Here is an 18,440-nt window from a genome sequence, read left to right as displayed (position 1 = left end):
AGCAAAATGATTTTCAGCTTGCGATCTATCAAGACAACTTTTTTGACAAAAGCCGCTCTTTCGGGTTGAGCACCAACTGGGGACATGAACATTGCAAGCTCAAAATTCAATTGCACTGTTTGAAATCTTGGCGACAATGGCCATCAAATTGCGTAAACAAAAAGTTTCTCCTATGTGCAGGATCCTATACAATATACGAGCAAATGTACAATACACACAGAGAGGATGTAGCTAAAAAACATAAACTACCTATACAGTCTCTCTTGTTAATGTCCCCATATTTTCTCTACAAAAAAAAAAGCCCATCATCTAAACCTTGACTACCTCCGAGCGCGACTCCCAGTAATTAGGTCCATAGGAAATACTCAACTCTTCGCCAGGGAAAATGGCCTTGTTGGCAACGTACACCAACCTCCACCTGTTCCTCCAAGGCACGTAGACGATGCCACAGTTTGGATCATCGTCGTGATTCACGAACCGGGCAATGTTGCCAACCAGTTGGGAATCGACACCCAATTTGAGGACGTTTCCATTGTCGTCCACGATATCGTGACTGTAGTAATCCCATTCGTAATCAGTGGAAAACGAGGAATTCGTCAAGATCCCAGAGTATTCTGCAATAAAGGCGTTGGGAGGAAGGTAAGTGTCGGCAAAGACACCAAAGTGCTTCTCTGGACCGGCCCATTTCACGTAAATCCTACGATCATCGTCGTGAACGTGGTCGAGGAAAGGACCATAGACGCGAGCGTACGCTTCGCTGAGTTCAATATTCTGAGAGTAGGTAGGGTCCTTGCGGATATCGTGGGCATCCACGTACTTTTTGAGGGAGTCTGGTACCTCGAGCTGATGGATCAAGCGCAGCCCAAAGTGCTTTTCAAAGTCTTCTGGGTAGTACCGCCGAGTGTCCCAAGCGTCCACCTGCGCAACAGGTTTTACTACTTCTTGCAAGGATTCTTGCTGTTGTTGCGTAAACTTGTTGTATTGTTGACATCCAAGAAGAAGACCACCCAGGAAACATGCCACATAGGCGAGCTTTGAGATGGAAAAGACTGAGGACGACGGTTTCTGCGGGATGGGAGTGTTGAAAGCCTTGCCCATGTTTGCGTACGTTTTTTGTTTTGCAAGTTGAACGCTTGTGGGTTCGTTAAAAGGCGAGGGGGGGGGGAGTAGAAGTCCTTTTTATAAAGAAAAAACCACATTAAACAACTTTTATAAAACGATGGGGCGTTCAAAGAAAGCGGTAAAGTGGCACAACCTTAAACTTGCTCCGTTCCAATCGAGCGGCCAATTAATAGGTATCCACGTGATATATAGTGTTTTAAGTTGTTTTGGGAATGGATTCTTGTATTGTTTGTTATTTGGCAATACACAATGTTTGCACACTTGCTTGCTTGCTGCTTGCTTGCTGCTTGCTTTGCTTGTCTTGCTACAAGGTGTGGTGTCATCAGGCCACAGCTTTTTGTGTGTCAAATTCCTCTTGTCGACACACAATTGTCCCCTTGCAAAAAGGGACCTTGCAGTCATAATGGACACGATTGGATCTGTGACGTGAACAACGTGCTGCGAGAACTTGGCTTTGGAACTCTTATGACTTGTCTCCTCATGGTAAACATTCTCTTGTCTATCCAAACGAGTTCCCGTACCCAACTCGAAACAAAACACTAACAATATCTACATATCAATGTTATGTATACACATACACACACACACATATATATATATATGAAAAAAAAAGAATACGTTTAAATATGTACACGCCTATATATCAGCTCTCCATCTCATTCCCAATATCGTTCTGGACGCCATAACAAGTTCTTTCGCATTAATGTCAATATTTTGCGTTGCAAGCGCTTCTTGAACGCTTCACGCCTCTTTTCCGCGTACTCAACCGGAAAGTAGAGTTTGATAAAACTGAAAACGACCAACGTGCTTAGCAAACGTTTCAAGCAAAGTTGCATACACTTTTGACATACTTGTCCATTGCCTTATCTGGTGTCTTGGATCGGAGCGCATAACTTCCTCTACACATTGGACATTGCACATCAATCCAGTACATGTACGCCCAGAACGCGCTAAAGCGTTCATGCTGGTGCAAGCACTCGCGGCAGAACCGGTGCTTGCAGCTAGACAAAAAGACGGGCTTGTACATGACACTTAGACATATCGAACATTGATAGTCTTCCATATCTGGAACAAGCGAGGACGCCAACTCCTGTTAAAACAAGTGTTGGCTCTTTTGGTATGACAATGAATGGATGCAATTGAATGGTTTTTACCGTCAGAGATGTCCGAGCAGAGCCTAGCCACGTACAAGCATTGCGAAGACGGAGAAACAGGGCCGCTTGCAGGACTGCCGCGTCTCTGAAAAACGGATGGAAAGGGGGCGTTAAATGTCAAAGATTAGTTAAAAAGTCATGTTATTGGAACTCACTGATTCTGAGTCAGACTCTCAATGAGTCGCATGTAACATTGCAACTCGCTAAAAGAGCGTTCGATAAAACATTCCAAAAGATAAAATTCCGCTTCAAGCTAACGAGAGAAAAAGTTTTCTGGCTCAAAAAGAGGAACATGACTTCAAAGCTGCTTAAGATGGCTTTACCTTTATCAAGAGCTTGAGTGATTCACTGAGAAACTTGTTCCGTCCAGTTTGGGCCTATGTATGGAAACAAAAAAAAATCAGAATTCTGTCCGACGGCTGGCTACTGCAAGTACTCATACACCACTCACCAATGTCTTGGCCTGCTCTTTCAACTTTACAAAGTATTCCTCAAATGCAGCATCCTTCCCAGCCCGATTCCCTTCGCCATCCTCATTCCTCAAGTAGATCATTGGTAACCCATAGTCTTTGACCATCTGTTTGTTTTCTCGAACATAGTCATGAAGAAAGGGCCGGATGAGGTACATTTCCCGAGCATTGTGTTTAAAAGGTGATGACTGCGCACAAGTACATTAAAAACAATGAAACAAACATGAGGTTCGAGATCATCCCTACCAATTGTGCGAGTCTCCCCTTCATATCCGTTAGCTCTCGCTCCAAAAGCGCCGTTCTATGGATAGCGTGCAGACATGCACGTTCGAGCTCCTGGACGATGCGCAGCATGTGTATCAGAATCAGAATGGATGCAATGGCAATAATCTACCACGCCCCTACCTTTTCAACCACCTTCAACAGAAAAATCTCTACTTTGTCTCTTCTTTCCCCCTTTGCCAGTCGTACTTGGTCAACAAGCTCTCTCACATAGTGGGTTCTGACCAGCGCTTGCGCATAGCTAGGGTCCGCAGCAAGCGCCAAGGATGCGGCTTCCCTTTTTACATAGACGGGTTCGGCAGCGACTGCAATGGTCGGCACGATAGTGGTGGGTAACCCTACAATGGAGCCGGGTGTGGAAGGGGAGAACTGTATTCGAAAGGGGCTCTTTCTTGTAGGGGAATTCGCACATGCGGTTTTGCGGGAGAGAATGGTGAGCCGTGAAACTTTGCTGCGAGTAGAGTCCACGCTCTTCCGGAGGGCGATACTGTCTGCCATCCCTCGGCCGTCTTTGTTGAACAAATAAAAACGGGCTTGTAATTAGTTGACTGCAAAATCTGTCATTCGCTCTCCACTGAACGACCCGTCTCAAGGCCCAAAAGTTTGTAGTGTGTTTCCTTTTGCTCAATGCCAAGATTGGGGACACCTTCCGCCCCAGTAAAGTCTAGCTAAAGCTGCCCGCTCTATCAGTTAAAGACCACCTCTACTCATCGTCTAAAACGCAAGATGCATTGCCCCAAAACCAATAAAAACAAAAAAAAAAAACACCCCCCCTCCAATTCAACTTGCGCTTGGGCCCCCCTTTTGTAATCTTTTGCTTAGCCATCGCCAACTCCGACACCGCGTCATCTCTCACCTTTTTGACCTTTTTTTGATGCGCAACTGGCAAAGGGAAACGGCGCAACAGACGACGACGGACGAAGTTTACCAAGGCAGAGCGATGCGCTGCGCACTTGGTGCCCTCTTGAGAAATGAAATTTCCTGAACCCTCACTTTCGCCTGGTCGGCAAGAGATAAAAATAGCTACAGAGTTCCTAAAAATAGCTTACAAGAGGCAAAATGCATTTGACAACATAATGGCTATGGCATTAACCGGCTCTAATTCATCTACACAACTTTATCGCCTTTTAGTTCCCCCATATCCAGTAGTCGTTCGCCGCTGTGAGGACGACGATGAAGACGATGTCGAAGGGCGAGACCATGAAGACGAAGAAGGAGAAGAAGAAGAGGATGAAGTCGGCTCATCATAAGCATTTGGGTATCTTGTTCTTGAATAGTTTCGATTCGCCGACATTCTCGAACCGAGCAGTCCGCCAAGTCCTAAACCAGACCAGAAACCTGGACGGTTCGTAGAGTGCGCGCTATTGTCAGATTGCGGTGAATAAGGCGGCGGAGGCTCGTATGGCGGCGCTATAACAAAGCATTGATATTACATATGGAGGTGATACAGTAACCTTTAGCAACCTACCCGAAGGACCACCTCCACCACCCCCACCCGATCCTCCTCCCGGACCATCACCATAGGTACTCTGCGAACTCCTACCAGACCCGCTCCGACTTCCGCCACCCAAACATGATTTCAACACACTGTCAATAACAGACTTTAGCAATCTTATCACCATAACAGCAACACGTCTTGATTGTCTCACCTATAAATAAAGAGCCCTAATACAATATACCAAACGACGTGCGCCATGTTCCAGCCCGTAATTGTAGAATGTCCGAAAGAGGCTACAAACCCACAATTTCCATCAATACGCTTTTTCCACCTTTGGCCGAGAGCTGTCATCGACTGCGTACATATCAAACTCACAATCTTCTCGACGAAAAGAAGAGCTCGACGAACCAAACAAGATCGAGAACGGGAAGCGATGGACCCACGATGTGAGCGGGTTGTTTGTTATCCAGGATGTCAGAGAGCTGTTGAGCAGCCATGAGAGTAGCCCTCCCGTAAATAGCGGCGGAGGAGCGGTCTGATCCTGTCGGTGATTGGTACCGGTTTGAGCCCGGTATTTTGCCGTCCGATGCAGGTCGTATTCGACGCCGCACGATCCTAAAGAGAAAACATGGTCAAATACGATGGTTTTCAGATATCAAATCGGATACGTCTTCCTACCAGCAAGAATGTATGGGTCATCCGGATAATCATACCCTTCGCAGTTTACAATGGTTTTGCCAAGCCTGTACATGTCTTCCAGTTCCGCTTTGCACTCCCACTGAGCTTCTCGGCCATCCCATCCAACCTTGACACCGTAGAAAAAGTATCATGGATGGGTTAGCACACCAATATCGTTTTGCGCCCAGTTGCATCGCCCAACGATCCTTTTTGACCTTGCAGACATCTCCAAATGGCTTCTATTGTCCATGAAAGAGCTCACCTGTCGACATTGAATAACTTCAGGCTGGATATCCCTGCACGCATTTCCACCAACGCACTTAATCTGCGGAACGGGATTGGAACGTCTTCCAGTCGTGTATTGTCCCTTGTATAAAGTCAACACCTACAACCACTTTTGTTAGCGCACACCATATTTCAAGAGCACGACTCTTGTTTACAAACCTGTACTTCGCGTAATAGGACCTTGTCCCTGTTGCGCTGGGCATCAACCGCCAAAATCGAGAACAGCCAAAGTATCTGTATCGTAACGATAAATCTCTTCATCTTTGTCAACAAAAAAAACAATGGAAAATGTCCAAAGTCTCCCGTCCAAAAACGTCAACGTTCTGAGTTCAAAAGCCCAAACCCATTACGTATCACTTGCTGATTGGCTCATTCCTCTCGATCAAGACACGTACGCGTACGGGTTTAGCGGTGGAATAAGCAGCTTTATGCATTAAGCAGTTTTTGGTCATGATTTGCACATGGTTTTAGAGGTGAGTTGGATGGGCAATTGCTTGAAATAGGCTGCAAGGGAACTACATGGTCGTCGTGCGTAAAAAAGTCGCAAGTTTGGCGAGCTGGTTTGCGGTCATAAAAGCCAAAACGTCCTAATGACTACTGTTTCTGTTTTGCACAGCTACCCCGCCCCATATACTTTCCTTGAAAATGTTACTTCGAACAGCTACTGCCTGGACCTTGACCGCAGTTCTTGCGTGTATACCGTTGGCACTGACTTCAGTCAAGTCGGATATATCGCGCGAAATTGACCAACTATCGGCCTCATTGGAAGACAAAGTGCAACCCTATTGCAGTGTAAGTGCTAGAATGTGATAAATCTATCGTAGATGATCTCTTGTTTACCATGTGGACATTCAGCCTTCAGGTCCCATAAGCGATGCCTGCTGTGAGTTTCGAACCATCCAGAAAGTGAACAGTGAGCTTTCCCCGCTCTTGGCAGAGTTGGTGACTACCTCATTTTTTAGATATTGGAAGGTATACATATATTCAAAATGCACTGTGGGTGGATACGTACAACAACTAACTCTGCGGATGGATGCAGACGAACCTTCACAAAGATTGTCCGTTTTGGCAGGAGAATCCACTTTGCATTCTCCGTGACTGCTCCGTTGTCGAGGCTGATGAGGTACGTAGTTGCATGTCCTCCTACGCTGGACGTCACACGCTGACGGAATCGTATAGTCTGAAATTCCCGAACACTGGAAGACCTCCGCTCTCTCCTCAGTTGACCAATCCCCGTTAGATAATGGGTTTTCCCTAATGTCTAAGAGCTGTCAGTGGTCAGAAGCCGATTTTTGTGCGGTAGAGGATGATTTTTCCGCTGGTAGGGGAGATGCAAAACAATTCCAGAGTCGTGGTAGTGCGATTGACCATTGCCGTTGGCTGCCCTTAATAGAGGGCTGTTACATTAATCTCCTCAAGAACCCGGAGCGCTTCACTGGATACGGAGGAGAATCAGCTGCACGGATTTGGGGGGCTATATATCGGGAAAACTGTTTCAACCTCTTTGAAAATAACCTGGAGGGAACGTTGACCAATAGAAGAAAGGAACTTGAAAATACCTGCATGGAAAAGAGGGTCTTTTATCGACTCTTGTCGGGTATGTGTAGACGTTGTGGACGCACCATGCAATTATTGTGTCTGACATTTATGTTTTGACAGGACTTCATGCATCCATATCAACGCATATTTGCGATCAATGGTTGGATCGTAAGAGCGGAGAGTGGGTACGTCCACGAAAGATCATAGTAGTTCATGAGAACGCAGCTTAACCAATTGGCCAACAGATTCGTAATCTCACATGTTTTTCGGATCGAGTCGGGAACCATCCCGACCGAGTTCAGAACCTATACTTCACATATACTATGATGGTCCGAGCTGTTGCGAAACTAGCGCCGTACTTGCGAAACCATCAAGTTCACCAATTCTGTACCGGTAGCGGAGCGGATACGCATAGGATTGAGGTAATATGCATCTTGAGAACTTTTTCCCACATTAAGACTCACCAAAGAATTTTGTTCTAGGATCTTGTTGAACAAGTTGCTGACAAGGCTGTCGCATGTGGACCGACGTTTGACGAAAAAACGCTTTTTGTGGATTCGGGATCCATGCTTCTCAAAGAGGAATTTAAGACGCATTTTAGAAACATTTCGCAGATTATGGATTGTGTTGGGTGCGAGAAATGTCGACTGTGGGGAAAGCTGCAAATATCAGGTATGCAACGTGAATTCTAATTGCGTTTGTGCTCTTCTTTCACGCCTAAGCATCCTTTCTCTTATAGGCTTAGGAACCGCCCTAAAGATCCTTTTCTCATATGATGACAAGTATGTGGCTATTTCGTGACATTTATTATTGACTCTGCCCTCTAATGTCCTGTTTGCCCTCCATTCAGTCCAATGCTCTACCGATTAACACGCGGCGAAGTGGTAGCTCTGTTTAACACATTGAACAGGCTTTCAGAGAGCGTGGCGGCCGTGGATGAGTTTAGGGCCATGCATCAAAAGCAGGCCAAGGAGGACAAGGTGGCTGAACAAACGAATGGTTCCGCAGGACCTGATAAGATAAAGGTATGCCGGGGGATGTCCGTCGTAATGGTCCATTCAAAGGTGGTCATGACTGAACTCGCCCTTCTTCTCTACGGAAAAAGGACACTCCCAAACTGGACACTGAGCTAAAAGACCAACTGCCACCACTCCCACTTCTCGACATGTTCTCCTATACGCGGCTAAGTGATCCACGGCACTACTTGTCATACACCATTGGGTTCGTCATCGTGGTGTTTGGTGTAGTACGCATTATACACCGGGCTTGGAAGCTAAACAATGGAACGCTGAAGCTCCCGCCAGAATATGAATATGACGCGGATGGGCACGTGGTGAAGAAAGAGGAAGCTGAAGTAGCAAAGTCTAGCTCTTCTGTGAAGCGTGTGGTAAAACTAGAAAAGAGGCGACTAGGGAAGCAGCAGAGAGAATAGAGTAGAATGGTTAGCGCTGACATCTCCACCCAGCTTGACTATCTGCTAGGATCTCGGTCTTTGTCAATTTTTTTTTGCCTTGCTGTAGCTCAATTATTTAAAAACAAAAACCTAGCACTCATATTTCATCAACTTTTCAAAGTCCCGGTACCCCACTTTTCCATCGCCATCCATATCTACTACAGCAAAGGCATCATCGATGACGTGAGTGGGGATCGAAGGAGCGACTTGAGAGAAGATGGAATGCAGGTCCGATCGGGAGATATATCCATGACAGCTAATGTCGGCTGTAAGAAAGCATTGACGAATGGTTTCATCTAGATCGGTTGATGAGGAGTTCCGCCGCAGGCTGATAAATCTTTCCAATGTCATTTCTTTTCCAATTATTATTTTATTTTTGAGAGAAAGCGTTAAGCGAATCCGTTTCATGACTCGATGTCACAGCAGTCAATTACCGTGCTTTTCAAAGTTGACATTGCTCCTAGCGCGTTCTAACTCGAACTGAGGAGCGGAATATAGATCTAGCACTATCTTGCAAAGAAACCATTGATTTACCATACCTTTGACGGTTTATATCCCAACAAACCGACCATAGCAACCTTAAAGTCATCTTTGGATAGCCATCCTTTATGGCCCTTGTCTGCTCTTCGAAATACCTGAACATGGGCGGTTACAACTGCGCTTCACGCAACACCCAACCGACATCCCTTTTTGACAAAACGGAACAAAACTGATGGTTTACCTGCTGGAGATCCGCCAGGGCCTCTGGCGACAAAGGAGTTTCCCTTTGTGACAGACGATACAAGGAAGGAAATGTCGCAGGAATTTCCGTTTGTTTATTTTGTAGATTGTTCATGTCGTGGATGACTCAGCTGCGCAGCAAGTGGCCGTATCTCATCTTGATCTTATCACATGATCAAGTTGGTTGGAAAGGACGACGATTTCCATCTTGCCATCTCCTCAATTTTAGTATCTGCCAATCTACTCTTGCCGTCACCGTCCCTACGAGGCATATGAAGAAACCTATCAGGGGGTAAAGGACCTTTCACCCAGCAAGTACTTCCAATTAAAGCGTCATCCCAGCGATATTTCCTCCACACCCCCGTTCGCAGTTGCCCGAATGCTGGACAAGACACCGCATGCGTTCCTACTGGGGAGGCGCTGTCCATGTGCTGCATCCAAGCAAAATGTCAGCTCACCAAGAAGGCGGAGATATACCTCTCAACCCAATTTCTATCACAATAGAATCTTGGAGCAATATGCATCGCAAGAGACGAAACGCGTGACACTGCGGCAACTGACAGTGTTTGGACGCACTTTGACGGAGGAAAAGCTGTTGAAGAGTGCCAACTATGTCCGGGCGGAGTTGCCTGTGAGATTGGCACATCGGATCTTGTAAGTATTCATATCGTAAAGTGATCCATCTACCACTTTCTAGTGAGGATCCCATACTCAATTTGTGATGCCTTGGTTATAGCGACTTTCAGCATCTACCATTCATTGTCGGTACGAATCCTCACATCGAACACATATATAAGCTTTACTGGGAGGCGTTCGAGACATTCCGATCTATCCCGCAAATCACCACGCTAGAACAAAACCGGGAGTTTTGCGATACTGTCGAGCATATGTTGGACACTCATCTGGTCGCCATCCCTCGGCTGGCTATGGGGGTAGCGGAATCGGGAGTGCATCTTGCTGCACGTGAAGCAGATCGATTCATGAATGAAATGCTGAGATCACGGATAGGGCGACGGGTCCTTGCGGAACAACACATCACTTTGTCTGCAGTATTTGACGGACGGGAAAGTCAAGAACCGCACTACATTGGAATTGTCAATACGAGATGTAGAGCTCAAGATGTTGTGCAAAGGTGCTCAAATCTGGCGAGTAGAGTTTTCGAGGAGGCTTTTGGTGTCACACCCCCGGAGGTAGCGGTGGATGGCCACTTGGACGCCACGTTTACGTACATCCCAGATCAGATCGAGTACATCATTTTCGAGCTGCTCAAGAACAGTATGTGGGCCACCTTGGAAAAACATGCTCCGGAAGTTCTCGTGCAAGCCACCAAAGACTCTGGAGCGGAGCCCGAATTACACCGAGAAGACGATACAAGACCTTATAGAACAAGTTCAGGTAATGCACCACGGTTGGGGGAGGCGTGGGCTGCCAATGCAGCATTGAGAAACGTGCGAGGGACTGCAAGAGATCCCATGATACCAACACCCGAACATCTTGACATGACAGGGCCATCGTCGTCGTACACTTCTTCCTCTGTACCCTCATCATCATCAACAGCAGACGCAGTTACAAAGCTGCCCTCCATCCGCGCCACGATTGGATCCGCCGACTCTCTGATCACCTTCCGTATCTCGGACCAAGGTGGCGGTATCCGGCGCGATGCACTGTCACATCTATGGTCCTATTCCCATCCGTCAAAACGCAAGTTTCTAAATTTTGCTCACGTTCCGCGGCTTGCTGCAAAGGTGGAAGAGTCAGAGCATCATGTAGTTCCGACCGGTTTAAAGCTTGGGTTGGGTTTGCCCATGAGCAAGGTCTATGCAAATTATTGGGGAGGGGATATTGAGGTGTGCTCAATGGATGGATATGGTACTGATGCATATGTTACGTTGAAAGTGGGAAATCAGGTAGAAAATCTCACTTATACAGGTGGATAGACTTTTTGGATGTCCGTTGTAAATAAAAAAGTTCATTACATTTGTATATCGCCCCAGAGTTTTGCTGACACGACGCGGTCTGTTGCCTCTCAAAGGAATTCTCTTTCATCACCAAAATAGGTCATGACACACCGACAGCCCTCATTCATTGCGGTAACCGGTCGCAATACATCGAGCTGTGGCTACTGTCATTCCAATGAAGACACCTCCATTACCTTTGGAATGTGGGCGTATGCAATGTCCTGCCGTGATTATCAAGACCTGATCGATCGAGGCTGGCGTCGGTCAGGCAAATACCTCTACAAGCCCGAACTCGCCGAGACATGCTGCCCACTACTCACGATCCGACTGGACGTATCAAAGTTCAAATGTAGCAAGGGACAAAAAAAAGTGGTGAAGAAAATGCGCAAGTTTGTGAGTGAGGGTCGAGGGCAAAAGTCCAATGACAAGCTGGACGACGAGGATCAGATGGATGTCGAGGAGCCAGTTGTGGGAGAAAGGCTGGAAGAACCAGCACGCGAACCTCCAGATGCTCCCACGACGCTCGCAGAAAAACCTCTGCGATCTAATGTTGAGGATACAGGCAACGTAGCGATCACCACTCACCCTTCAAAGAGGTACCATTCGACTGAGGGTCAAGGAACTCTCAAATCTATATCTCATCAGCGTATTGTATTATCCCAGAGCCAAAACATCCACCACAGAACTTGAACCTTTACCCAAACAGCCGCCAAAGCACGAATCCCATAAATCGACCGCAAAACAAGCAAAACCACCAAAACCAAAGCACGCACCTCCACCTCCCCAAGATATACTGAGTCTCCTCCGCCAAGCTGAAGCCCCGACCGATCACACCCAAAGCCATAACATCAAGGTAGAGAAAGAAAGATAGCCATTCCAATAACAATTTTGACCATTTGTGGTTTCTGACTCTGACGATGCACCAGATTATTCTCACCCGCGCAACATTCGAGGAAGAAACATTTAATCTGTTTCGAAAATACCAAATATCCATTCACAAGGACCGTCCCGAGAAACTTTCACCAGAGAAATACAAGCGATTCTTGGTGGACTCTCCTCTGATGGTAAATGCACCGCATGAACAATTCTCTTTTGATGTTACTTGGAATCTCATGTTTGAGTCCTCAGTTTGAGCCACCAGCGACTCCTCATACCCCCGGCTACGGCACATTTCACCAAAAATATTACATTGACGGCAAACTTGTTGCTGTTGGTGTCCTCGATATTCTCCCATATTGTGTTTCGTCTGTCTACTTAATGTATGATCCAGATTACGGGTTTCTGTCATTAGGAACCTATAGTGCATTAAGGGAGATTGGATTGACGTGGTCTTTGCGGGAACGGTTGCCCGAATGTAAATATTATTATATGGGTAGGTACTACATGAGGCCGGCTAGTACTTCTGGTTCGGTCTTTTTCGAGTTGCACCGCCCGATAGTTGCTCAAGTTTTTCTGGGTGTTAGGCTATTATATACATACCTGCCAGAAAATGCGGTATAAGGCTGGATACAAGCCTTCGGAACTGCTATGCCCGGTATGTTTTGACCATTCGAAAGTAAAGGTGTCTTGCTGAACGCTCACATGTTTGTTGCGAAGGGTACCTACAAATGGGTAACAGTCGAGCACGCCACTCCGCTCCTCGAGAAATACAAAGTGGGAATCCTAGCACAATCGCCTGAGGACGTCATTGATCAGCAAGCATCTGGCAATGTTGGACCACACCAGTTAGTAGAGCTGAAGACCCGAGCACTCAACAGCATCACGGACGATGATCTTTGGGGTTTGATGGCATTTAACGATGGCAAGATATCCTCTTTTGGGGTGCGTTTAAAAAACATTTTACGGATCGTTCAAGGGAGATTGCTGAGGCAAAATGTATCTTTTCAGGAAACGCCAGTGTACAGCGAAGCCAAAGAAGAAGTAAAAGAATTATATGCAATTTTGGGTGAACCTCTCATTAGCAGAATGATATTAGTCACATAAGGATACACAAGATCGCCCCTTCTTTGCGTTATTCCATAACGATTATCACCATTAAGAATCTCGCTGTGCACGGGATCTGATTTAATGAGCGCGAATTGCTGGGCGAAGCGGATCACATTAAAATGTCTATCTGGCTCCATGGAGGCAGTAATTATGACCACGGAAGGGATTTGAACGGCTATCGTCGTCCCGTGTACGTGCTTAGCCCCGCTGCTGATGCGCCCCCGGCAATCTCGTTTTGCCTGGTTGAGAGTTCAATATCAGAAACTCCCGAGATATTGCATACAAACCCAGTAACACTTACTCTTCTGAATCCTCTGCATTCCAAAGCGTGAACGATGATGAGAATCAAATAGCAAACATAATCCAAATTGCAATATTTACCCTTTAGTCGATAGAGCGTAATCTTAAAAGTAACAGAAACGAGCAATGAGGAAACGATCCTGGCTCAGACGCGAGATCTGCATACGCACCTCTTGTTGCTTGAAATATCTTCGGTTCTCCTCGTCTACCAGAACCAAGTTCAGGTAATATCGCGTTGAGAACTTTTTATTTACATCTCGGTATGTCGGTGTTAGTTCAAATCCGCTCAGAAAAAGTCGAATGGGAATCGTTTCGCCTGAGAAATGCATGATACAATTAGTAAGCCTTGACAACTCTTTCGGATCTGCGAAAGTAACACACCTCTCACTGGAGCACCGTCCATAATCTCAAACTTGGTGACTGTTTCGCTTTCATTGTACTGATTTGGTGCTGAGTTGACTAGAGTTATAGACACGCAAACAAACTGGCGATATCCAAACCGCAGTACCTGCGCCTGTGGTTTCCCGTCGAATGATGGACAATTCCATGTACTTTATCTTAATTCGAACCAATAAGAAATAAATCTTGCCAACGATGACATCCCGCAGGTGGTACCTTCACAAGGATGATATAGTCAGCAATACAAGTGGATGAATCTTGTCTGAAGTCCATACACTCACTTGGATTTATTATATTCAAATTCAATATGAAGGCAATCTTCGATGCCGACCTCCATCTTAATCGAATTGTTCACTTCGGGTGGCATTCGGTAGGAATATACCCAAACATCCTTCTCTTTTATGATATCGGAGAGACGGCGAGACACGGTCACCCTGACAAAGTACCTGGCGGAATTTTCAGTTTTTGTCAGGTCCCAATCATTAATGATGTTGATTGATGAAAATGATCGACCTTAGTTTCACATTAATCCCAAAGTAGCTTTCATACTGCTTTTCTACATTTTTGAACTCGAAATCATATGTTGCGCTCGACCGTAGCTCTCCAGGAGCAGCTAATTCTTGTGCCAGAGATGAGAACTCATAGTGATTTCCTCTGTCATAGAATAATTCTGTATTCCAAGGCTGTTAGAGGTGATGGAGGATAGCAAGAACCCCACAACAGCCACAAAGTAGCAAGATCGTACCTATATGCCCGACCCATTCGATTTTTATTCCTTGATGTTCCACCTTCTTGCCGTCCCGAACGCGGATCTGTACCTACGGCATTGATGTATGTGTGAAAAGTAGATCAAGGGACTGTATCACTTCCATTCAATACCTTCCCGCTAACCGATTCACCATCGAAATACAGAGGATACTTTGCTTTCTTGTCCTTATCCACCTTTACTTCGACAAGTTTTCGCTTATCCTCATCATTTAAAACGACCTCAATGTCGGCAGAAGAGCCCAGTCCAAATAAGCTCTATGAAACAAAATGTCAAATAATACGTCAGAACCTGGTCGGCTCTAAGCTAGGGTAGTTGTTGCGCTGGTTCGATGCCTCATCACTCACCGCCATTTTCCAAGATGGTTACACGGTCTGCCCGAGTAGTTTGATGTTGGTCGGTTCAAGGTTTATGATATATATTTGGGAGCGCGAAGTAATTTGTGAGGTAGCGAAATAACCAAAACTCGGGAAGGTAGCAGTGCAACAAAACAGTTGCAAATGGGAAAGAAGGGTTTTGCAGATGGGTCCCAAAAACTGTTGACGGCGGCGATGCCTGCTGTCGCTGTTACTCATTGGTGACACAGCTTGCTGCCATGGCAATAACAGCTAAAGCAAGAACAAGTTTCCAATGGACCAGCGATCCTCGTTTCCTGCATTCATCTGCCTCACTATGCTCCGGGCAACACTATCGACAGCAGGCCGAGCCTGCGTACGTCCACTGGCTAATAAGATTGCACTGCAGCGTGCATCCAGACAGTTGGACTTTCATCATGGTCAATGCCTGTGTTTACAGTTTTCCTTCTTGGTTCCTGCTCGTAGTTATGGTACAGGATCCACCCGTTCCTCGAATCAATTCACCTTTTCAACAAAGTATCCACGGCAAAAGAAACTAGGTGGAATCGGTAAGGGTAAGGGCAAAACAGCCAAGACAGCGAAAAGAAAGAGAGCAGGAAAGCAGACTAGAATCCCCGGACTTGCACTCCCCCCACGACTACGATTAGCCACTTTTAAACACGGCCAACCAAAGCAAGCTGCCGCTAAAAAACCGCCAAAGCCTGAGGTTAAGAGTGGCGGAAAAATTGGAGAACGTCAAGCAACTGCTGTGCAAGTGGGCCGGCGAACACCTGGCCCACGACGACGCATAGAAACTGCTCAAAGCAAACGAGCACAGCTCGCCAAAGAGGAGGAGGCCGCAAAGGTGGCTCGCCATACGGCCAAATTTGCTCTCGCGAGTACACAATACGACACTGCCCGGCCAGAATCATTAGCTGTTCTTAAGGACCGCATTCGCCAAAGTCGGTTTGAAACGATGGGCCTGCGCCCAGAAATTGTAAAAGCCCTTACGGAAGGCCTTGGGCATGTTCGACCTACCGAGGTGCAAGCTCTCTGCATTCCGCAAGCATTGGAGAACCCTTATAATCCTATTTTATGCGCCGCGGAAACTGGTAGTGGAAAAACCTTGGCGTACCTCGTACCTGTGATGAATCAGTTAAAACAAGAAGAGGAGGATTCGGCATTGGCAGACAAAAGTCAAAGAGAGTCTTCCGTAGATATTATCGAGGCAATTACGGCAGATGGAAGGACAGTGAGTGCCACCTCGGGTTTATCATCCATCCGCAAGATTCGTAGACCAAGGGCCGTTGTGATCGTACCGTCACGAGAGCTGGTTGGACAAGTCACCAAAATAGCAAAGGAAATAAGCCATATCGCTCGTTTGCGAGTTGTTGGGGTGCATTCTGCCATTCCGCGACACGTGTCAGAGTCAATGGTCGCCACCGCACCAGTAGATGTTCTCATTACGACACCTGGAGCGCTAATACATCTTATGGAATCTGAAGGGGTTTCTCTTTCACAAACTAGGCATGTGGTGGTAGATGAGGCAGACACTATGTTCGATGAGGGTTTTGGTTCAGAGCTAAAGAAAGTATTGGCACCGGCACGAGCGTTTGCATCGGAGCTGAAACGGCCGTGTCAATTCGTCTTTGTTTCCGCTACTTTACCGCGCACAGTAGTACGGATCTTAGATCGCGACTTCCCCAACATCACGCGTATCACCACGCCATCGTTGCACAGAACTTTACCGCGGCTGCGCCAGGCGTTCTTACGGATTGATGGTTCAACCACAAAGCAACAAATGTGTTTGGATGTATTGAAGCGGGCAGTGGTTGATGATAGTCGAATCATCATTTTCTGTAATACCAGACGAAGCTGCGGGGACCTGGCGGATTTCCTGAGGAGAAAGGAGTATGATGCTGTCGATATATCTAGCACCGTTGATGTGAAGGAGAGGACCAAGGCTTTGGCACGATTTGCTCAAGCTCCGTCAAAGGGGGACGAAGAAGGTGACCATGTCGGCAAACCTATGATTGCAGTCGCCACCGATATAGCATCACGCGGGCTAGATACGACAAATGTTGGACATGTGATTTTATATGACTTTCCACAGACAGCCATCGACTATCTGCACCGGGTGGGGAGAACTGCACGAAATGGTGCGAAGGGACGTGCGACAAGCATCATCGCAAAGAAAGATCGGAAACTGGCGATGATGATTGAACAGGCTGTTAAAAGAAAGACGGTCCTGACATAGACGAAGCTGCTTTTTATTTAATTTTCTGTCATCTATATATTGCTGTAAATACATTGAAACATCAGACCAGTAAACAATTCAAGTCGGGTAAACTCTGGAGCTGAATGGTTGTTACATTGCCTCGGGTTGGTCCGTCCATCAAAATGCAATAGGTGTTGTAGCTACCATGTACCTCTACCCACGACTATGATCATGAATACGAATACTTCCAATACTCTCAAACTAAGGCGAACAATGTATCGCATTACGAGGAAGATTCGCACTTGTCAGTGACCTTTTCCGTAATCTTTTGAAATATCGGATACAGGGAGGATTGAGTGAAACGATTGACGAAGCTGCCACCCTCGGCTTCGATCAATGTCGTCAACGTCGGATCAATGGGTACTCGTCCTAGGAAATCCACCTTGAACTCCTCTGCCATTGCTTCACCCCCGCCCTTTGAAAACAAATCTGAACATTCCTATGCAAGGCAGGCGCTGTGTAAGGTGATGGCATAAAAAGTTATTCCTTCGGTTAGGTACTTACCGCGCAATGCGGGCACACAAATCCACTCATGTTTTCTACTACGCCTAAAACCGGAATCTTAACTTTGCGACAAAAATTTAACTCTTTTCGCACATCTGCGAGAGAAACGGCTTGGGGTGTTGTTACAACAACGGCTCCGTCTGGATTATACTGCCGCAAGTTCTCGGCAACCGAAATATGCTCATCAGAAGTTCCTGGTGGTGTATCTATCAGAAGATAATCCAGTTCGCCCCACGCCACATCTTCCAAAAACTGCTTGATCATTGCTAACGAATACATGTTGTTAGGTTCCATAATAGAAGCGTGAACACGCAGCATAGCCAAGTACCTGTTTTCTTCGGTCCTCTCCATACTACCGCATCGTCTTTATTTTGTAGCAAAAAACCCAGCGACATGACCGCGAGGCGTTTCGTTTCGTCGGCATATACTGGAATCCATCTGTTCACATTGAAGTTAATAAACAGCATATACCATAAAGTGACTATCAAACATACCCTGTCGACGCTTGATGTACTTGTTGTCCATCGAGCCCAAACATACGAGGAATGCTGGGACCCGTAAGGTCAATATCGAGAACACCAACTTTCTTCCCCAGTTCGACAAGGGAAAGGGCGAGCTCAGTTGATACCGTACTCTTTCCCACGCCTCCTTTGCCCGACAAAACGAGAATAATGTGCTTCACTTGGGAAAGATTGGAAGTCGCTGGTGATCGCTCCATGGTCGACGAGGAAAAAGTCAACAAACGAAGTCTCTCACTTCAAATGCAGGTTGAG

At 46.4% G+C, this 18,440-nt stretch overlaps 10 protein-coding genes across 10 annotated transcripts; 4 read left to right on the top strand and 6 right to left on the bottom strand.

Moving 5' to 3' along the window:
- Positions 1-91: 91 nt before the first annotated feature.
- On the bottom strand, positions 92-1,245 carry SPPG_02720 (uncharacterized protein). The gene has a single exon (XM_016751005.1). The coding sequence runs from the start codon at positions 1,096-1,098 to the stop codon at positions 310-312; it is 789 nt and encodes a 262-aa protein (XP_016610278.1). The 5' UTR covers positions 1,099-1,245; the 3' UTR covers positions 92-309.
- Positions 1,246-1,778: 533 nt separating this feature from the next.
- Positions 1,779-3,526, bottom strand: SPPG_02719 (uncharacterized protein; the record flags this gene model as incomplete). The annotated part of the gene is made up of 8 exons (XM_016751004.1): positions 1,779-1,911; positions 1,974-2,212; positions 2,277-2,361; positions 2,432-2,529; positions 2,600-2,653; positions 2,728-2,934; positions 2,993-3,082; positions 3,152-3,526. 8 exons carry the CDS (start codon positions 3,524-3,526, stop codon positions 1,779-1,781), a joined length of 1,281 nt encoding a protein of 426 aa, XP_016610277.1.
- Positions 3,527-4,145: 619 nt separating this feature from the next.
- SPPG_02718 (uncharacterized protein) lies at positions 4,146-5,690 on the bottom strand (the record flags this gene model as incomplete). The annotated part of the gene is made up of 7 exons (XM_016751003.1): positions 4,146-4,438; positions 4,497-4,677; positions 4,708-4,759; positions 4,829-5,081; positions 5,145-5,271; positions 5,407-5,529; positions 5,589-5,690. The coding sequence occupies 7 exons, from the start codon at positions 5,688-5,690 to the stop codon at positions 4,146-4,148; spliced, it is 1,131 nt and encodes a 376-aa protein (XP_016610276.1).
- Positions 5,691-5,839: 149 nt separating this feature from the next.
- Positions 5,840-8,532, top strand: SPPG_02717 (ER oxidoreductin). Its single transcript, XM_016751002.1, has 12 exons — positions 5,840-5,902; positions 6,046-6,221; positions 6,285-6,401; positions 6,469-6,552; positions 6,609-6,750; positions 6,823-7,026; positions 7,089-7,153; positions 7,214-7,390; positions 7,451-7,640; positions 7,708-7,750; positions 7,819-7,993; positions 8,074-8,532. Exons 2-12 carry the CDS (start codon positions 6,075-6,077, stop codon positions 8,398-8,400), a joined length of 1,671 nt encoding a protein of 556 aa, XP_016610275.1. The 5' UTR covers positions 5,840-5,902; positions 6,046-6,074; the 3' UTR covers positions 8,401-8,532.
- On the bottom strand, positions 8,306-9,256 carry SPPG_09053 (uncharacterized protein; the record flags this gene model as incomplete). Its single annotated transcript, XM_016757207.1, has 4 exons — positions 8,306-8,774; positions 8,856-8,901; positions 8,961-9,056; positions 9,143-9,256. 4 exons carry the CDS (start codon positions 9,254-9,256, stop codon positions 8,512-8,514), a joined length of 519 nt encoding a protein of 172 aa, XP_016610274.1. The 3' UTR covers positions 8,306-8,511.
- A 264-nt stretch (positions 9,257-9,520) lies between these two features.
- Positions 9,521-11,078, top strand: SPPG_02716 (protein kinase PKP2; the record flags this gene model as incomplete). The annotated part of the gene is made up of 2 exons (XM_016751001.1): positions 9,521-9,795; positions 9,878-11,078. The coding sequence occupies 2 exons, from the start codon at positions 9,521-9,523 to the stop codon at positions 11,076-11,078; spliced, it is 1,476 nt and encodes a 491-aa protein (XP_016610273.1).
- A 123-nt stretch (positions 11,079-11,201) lies between these two features.
- Positions 11,202-13,082, top strand: SPPG_02715 (arginyltransferase; the record flags this gene model as incomplete). The annotated part of the gene is made up of 7 exons (XM_016751000.1): positions 11,202-11,695; positions 11,763-11,952; positions 12,026-12,163; positions 12,228-12,471; positions 12,563-12,633; positions 12,696-12,920; positions 12,987-13,082. 7 exons carry the CDS (start codon positions 11,202-11,204, stop codon positions 13,080-13,082), a joined length of 1,458 nt encoding a protein of 485 aa, XP_016610272.1.
- Positions 12,964-15,090, bottom strand: SPPG_02714 (retromer subunit PEP8). The gene is made up of 11 exons (XM_016750999.1): positions 14,898-15,090; positions 14,664-14,807; positions 14,530-14,602; positions 14,298-14,454; positions 14,066-14,230; positions 13,894-14,000; positions 13,767-13,835; positions 13,556-13,701; positions 13,467-13,488; positions 13,387-13,399; positions 12,964-13,324 (listed from the first exon to the last, which is right to left on the bottom strand). Exons 1-11 carry the CDS (start codon positions 14,901-14,903, stop codon positions 13,261-13,263), a joined length of 966 nt encoding a protein of 321 aa, XP_016610271.1. The 5' UTR covers positions 14,904-15,090; the 3' UTR covers positions 12,964-13,260.
- A 68-nt stretch (positions 15,091-15,158) lies between these two features.
- On the top strand, positions 15,159-17,214 carry SPPG_02713 (uncharacterized protein). Its single transcript, XM_016750998.1, has one exon. It carries the CDS (start codon positions 15,181-15,183, stop codon positions 17,140-17,142), a length of 1,962 nt encoding a protein of 653 aa, XP_016610270.1. The 5' UTR covers positions 15,159-15,180; the 3' UTR covers positions 17,143-17,214.
- SPPG_02712 (iron-sulfur cluster assembly protein CFD1) lies at positions 17,128-18,418 on the bottom strand. The gene is made up of 4 exons (XM_016750997.1): positions 18,162-18,418; positions 17,996-18,105; positions 17,668-17,933; positions 17,128-17,602 (listed from the first exon to the last, which is right to left on the bottom strand). The coding sequence occupies exons 1-4, from the start codon at positions 18,383-18,385 to the stop codon at positions 17,387-17,389; spliced, it is 816 nt and encodes a 271-aa protein (XP_016610269.1). The 5' UTR covers positions 18,386-18,418; the 3' UTR covers positions 17,128-17,386.
- Between the last annotated feature and the right edge of the window lie 22 nt (positions 18,419-18,440).

The sequence above is a fragment of the Spizellomyces punctatus genome (assembly GCF_000182565.1).
Source record: "Spizellomyces punctatus DAOM BR117 chromosome Unknown supercont1.4, whole genome shotgun sequence".
Classification (NCBI taxonomy): Eukaryota; Fungi; Chytridiomycota; class Chytridiomycetes; order Spizellomycetales; family Spizellomycetaceae; genus Spizellomyces; species Spizellomyces punctatus.
Note: the sequence above shows the minus strand (reverse complement) of the source record. Positions and strands in the feature narration are given on the sequence as shown.